Source organism: Penaeus monodon, chromosome 9 (genome assembly GCF_015228065.2).
Source record: "Penaeus monodon isolate SGIC_2016 chromosome 9, NSTDA_Pmon_1, whole genome shotgun sequence".
Lineage (NCBI taxonomy): Eukaryota > Metazoa > Arthropoda > Malacostraca > Decapoda > Penaeidae > Penaeus > Penaeus monodon.
In genome coordinates, this window is record NC_051394.1 from 16,262,259 (window position 1) to 16,267,179 (window position 4,921).

Sequence of the window (4,921 nt, forward strand, 5' to 3'; positions counted from 1 at the left end):
TTATTATTTTTTGTTATTATTAGCAGTAGTTGTAGTAGTAGTATCAACCATAATTATCATTATTATTATTGTTGTTATTCTTATTCTTCTTATTATTATCATTATTCTTATCATCATCATCATCATCATCATCATCATCATCATCATCATCATCATCATCATCATCATCATCATCATCATCATCTTCATATCCATTATTATTATCATTATTATCATTATTGTCATAATTTTTATCAATATTATCATTATTATTATTATTATTATTAATATTATTATTATTATTATTATTATCATCATCATCATCATTATCATGATCATCATCGTCATCATCATGATCATTTTTATTATCATTGTTATTTTATTTTATTATTATTATTATTATTATTATTATTATTATTATTATTATCATGATATCATGATCATCATCCTTATCATTACTGTTGTTATTATTAATACCGTTATCATTATCATCACCGCCATTATTGGCATGTATTTCATCATCATCTTTATCATCATCATCATCATTACCTTCGTCACTGTCACTTCTAGTATATATATTATTAATTTTCTCTCGTTATTGTGTTTATTTCATTGTTGTTGATATAAATGTTGCTTCATTCTTATATCAGATCTTATTGATAATTATGATTAAAAACATTTTGCTAGCCTCTTTTTTAATTTGAGCTTAGAAATGTTCATTTTCAAAAGTCGTAGTTGGAATTGTGTTTGATTTTTTTTTATTTGTTGTCATCATTATTAGTTTCAATATTTCCATAATCTATTGGTCTTCATTGGTTTCCTTGGCTACTGATTTTACACTAGCAAATTATTTATTTTTTTTTAATTTTTTTTTCAGTTTCGGTTTGAATTCCCAGTTCCCCTTCTTTCGTTGACATCATCTCCCTCTCTTCCTTCCGCCATTCCTCTTTTATCACTCGTTGCCTTTGCCTTCAGCTCTGTTCGTGTTTCATGCTAGTTCCCTAGTGAGTTATGTGAGGCGTTGTAGAGGGCATAGAAGGTATACCATCCTGGGCTGACCCGGTCTCTGTGTTCCAGGCAACGCGCCGGAGTGGACGACCCACACCTACGACTCTGACGACCAACTCGCCGTCGCCATCCACCCGGCGATCAAGTCCACGTCTCAGCCGCCGCCGCCGCCGCCGCCGCCGCCCGCCACCGACATGGACCAGCTCTACTACACCAAGAACCTTCTGGAGGCCGCCATGCTCAAGAACCCGTACGAGGCTCTCAAAAACGACAAGCACCTGCACGGCTCGATCCTGCTGGCGTCGCTGAGGGCGCCTCTCAAGTTTGGGCTGCACGGCGTGTACGAGAGAGAGGGCGAGAGAGAGGTGGCGGACACGTCGCCCCATTCGCCCCACACCTCCTCGCCGCAGAAGCCCACGCAGTCCTCGCCCACGTCGAACTCCCCGAGCAGCGGCGGGGGCGGCAGCGGGGGCGGCAACAACAACAAGGTTTCAGTGCCTATCATGAGCTACTGCATCCAGGACAACGGCTTCAAGTGCTCTAAGTGCTTCCAGACCTTCACGCACCCGTCCAACTTCCACCGGCACTACATCACCGTGCACACGGACCGGCGGGCCCACAAGTGCCATGTCTGCGGCAAAGAGTTTAAGCGCAAAGACAACATGATGTCTCACATCCGCTCGGTGCACCGGCCCGGCAAGGAGGGCCACTCCATCTTCAGAGAGGTGTCGTCGGTGTCGCCGAGCCTCCCGAGGGAGGTCCCGCACCTACAGGAGCAGTTAATGCAACAGATGCAGCAAGTTGACAAAGTCTAGAGCTTCCAAGTGATCGCCTCGGTCACGCCCGACAATCACCATTCCGGTGACTCCAGACGCGAGCTGGAAATCCGCTGACTAAGTCAGCATCGGTCAGAATGGCCGCAATCTCATTCTCATGTGCAATGTTAAGGTTGATAGCCTGTAGACTTCCCCGATGACGCGGTGACAAATCCCACACTGTGTTCTGTGATGACTAGCATATCCCTTACCTGGGCGACCAGGCTCCTGCGGGCCGGCCGCGCCCCCGGGCGGGCTTCCCGAGGACGTCGGGCCAAGTAACTGTGTGTGTGAGAGGCCTTAATGTGTGCCTTGTGCTGCCCAGGGGGGGTCCCTGGTCGCCACCCGGGGGCCCCCTCTGCTACGCTAGATGAACCTGCTGTGTTAGTTTTCAAGTTTACCGGTTGTATTATGTTAGTGATTTTAAGAATTCTTTAGAGAAGTGCAATATAGTGCATTATAGATTATTTATAGACAATTTCACGTTACTTAAGCATGACATTATATTTAAGAGGTACTTTATAAAGGTGTCCCGCTGCCCAAAGGCAGTGATCATGCGCGTGCGCGCGCGTACGCCGAGGCTGGTCACCGCGTCAAGCCTTCACTGCCAAGACTCGTGGAAATGCCGCTCCTTGCTCGCGAAGCCGATCCTTCCGCGCCGGAAGCGCTGCCGTAGACTTCCAGGCCGCTCGTTTCAACGCCTGGAGTGCGCTGAGCGAGGCGCTTCCCGATGGGTATTTGTACATGGTAGCTTACAAGTACCCACCTGTGTGTGTGTGTGTGTGTGTGTGTGTGTGTGTAGACAGATAGATAGATAGATAGATAGATAGATAGATAGATATAGATATATATACATATATATACATGTATATACACACACACAAACAAATATGTGTGTATATATATGTGTATGTATATATATATATATATATATATATATATATATATATATATATATATATATATATATTTATATATATATTATTTATTTTATATTTATGTGTATTATATATATATATTATTATATATATATATATATAATATATATATATATATATATGTGTGTGTGTGTGTGTGTGTGTGTGTGGTGTGTATTGTGTGTGTGTGTGTGTGTGTGTGTGTGTGTGTGTGTGTGTGTGTTTGTATACGCATTCATACCTAAATAGATGCACACATAATTATACATGCATGCATACATACTCTCATACGTACATACATACATACATACATACATACATACACATACACATACATACATATATATACATAAACATGCATACATATATATAGATATAGATATAGATATATATATATATATATATATATATATATATATATATATATATATATATAAATATATAATATATATTTTTAATATACATACATACATACATACACATACACACATACATACTTACATAGCTCTGTGTGTGTGTGTGTGTGTGTGTGTGTGTGTGTGTTGTGTGTGTGTGTGTGTGTGTGTGTGTGTGTGTGTGGTGTGTGTGTGTGTGTGTGTGTGTGTGTGTGTGTGTGTGTGTGTGTGTGTGTGTGTGTGTGTGTGTGTGTGTGTGTGTGTGCATGCATACTCACACACAAAAGGCGCTAGAGCTCATGCATTTGTGCAAACGAATAATTTATACCTTTGTATAGTACATACCCAGTGCTGCACATCGAATCCTTTGAAGTCATGACATCAAGTTTCATTCAGTTAACTAGTTTACGATCAGTTCAGCCAGAACGTTGATATGCCTCGGCGTGCTCAATCATTCATGCATGATCCATATCCTAAAGGAAGGAACGATATACCTAAACCAAAGTGCTTTGAAATCCTGGTGAAGAAAATTTTAGAAACTACTCTGCACCCGGCGCCTTCAAGTCAAGGGTGACTGACGTTGCTCAGCGTCTTGGCCAACGGAATCCATAGTATCGAAAGTGGACAAGGAAAGGCAAGGCATCGGGTCCTACTCGTTCATACCCCAGTGAAAAAAAACATGAATATATCAATTAAAGTTCATCCAATGACGTCACCAGATCTCGTAAGGAGGTTATACCTAACTCAGACCAAGTTTCTGTTCGTGATAGAAATATGCATTTATTAAGTTTCAGATCTTTTTCTTTCTTTCTTTCTTTCTCACTTTTATCTTTTCGTATGTAAACTAAGTTTGATTATGTACATAGTATCCTTTTTTCTTCTTTATCATCATCACAATTTTTGTCATCATTTATTATAATGTTTATGCAGTGTGAGCGTGATTTTTTGTGTTGTGTTTTCGACCAAAGTTAGTGTGGTAATATATTTTGTTCTTTTTATCGCCATGCATTGAAGGTCAGAATAGTACATTTGTTAATATATAATTGACAGTATGACTGATTACAAAAAACCAAATGCATTTACTGAGAAGTGATACTATTGTGACTTTGGCATGGAATTACGGCTTGAGGGTACTTTAGTAGTAAATATATTCTGGAATACAAATCGTGAACATTTTACGTCAGGTTCTGTATTTATGTAAGATAGGCCACTCCATCCTTCACGTTACTTTCGTCTCCTCGGTCTGCCACTGGATCCTTCAGGACTGAGAAACGAAACTCGAATGTGCACTAAACAATAAACTCTCTATCTCGCGAGTGAGCGGAAACCAGAAGGGATTCACCGAAGGTCCTTGAGTCCCGCCGTTCGAGCCAACAGGTCATGAGAGGTTGCATTTTGTTGGCGTAGTTTAGGGCGTGGAATCCGGCGTAGGGCGTTGGCTGGAACTGCGTCGGGCCGGGACCTTCAATCTGTCTATAGGAAGCTTTAAGTGAGCTTATAATTTTTATTATTGAGAAATACTGTAAAGAGAGAAGTTATATCAGAGTAATATATTGAATAATATATTGACATTATTTATTTGTAAGTTTACACAAAGCTACACTCTTTTTTATGAGGACAAGAACATCCTCGGGCGCTTTCTTTAAGAGGCTATAAACGTGCGTATAAGTTAATGGTCGAAACATGTTCATTTCGGCTGGTTTTTCCGACCCGCCCCTCTCAAGGGGACCCGCTCTCTGGGCGTCAAAGGGTGAGGGGAAGCTGCAATTGGACGAATCATTCGTTAGTGCTGTTGTTATTCAAATTC

The 4,921-nt window shown here is 40.8% G+C and overlaps 1 protein-coding gene across 2 annotated transcripts in view; it reads left to right on the forward strand.

The window, feature by feature from the left end:
• Positions 1-2,637, forward strand: part of LOC119576983 (protein tramtrack, beta isoform-like) — a 70,161-nt gene extending 67,524 nt beyond the window's left edge. For both annotated transcript variants that reach the window (XM_037924654.1, XM_037924652.1), the window contains exon 6: positions 1,057-2,637. In XM_037924654.1, the coding sequence (XP_037780582.1) occupies positions 1,057-1,802 (746 nt within the window). In that variant the 3' untranslated portion in view covers positions 1,803-2,637. The remainder of the gene's footprint in view (positions 1-1,056) is intronic.
• The last annotated feature ends 2,284 nt before the right edge of the window (positions 2,638-4,921 follow it).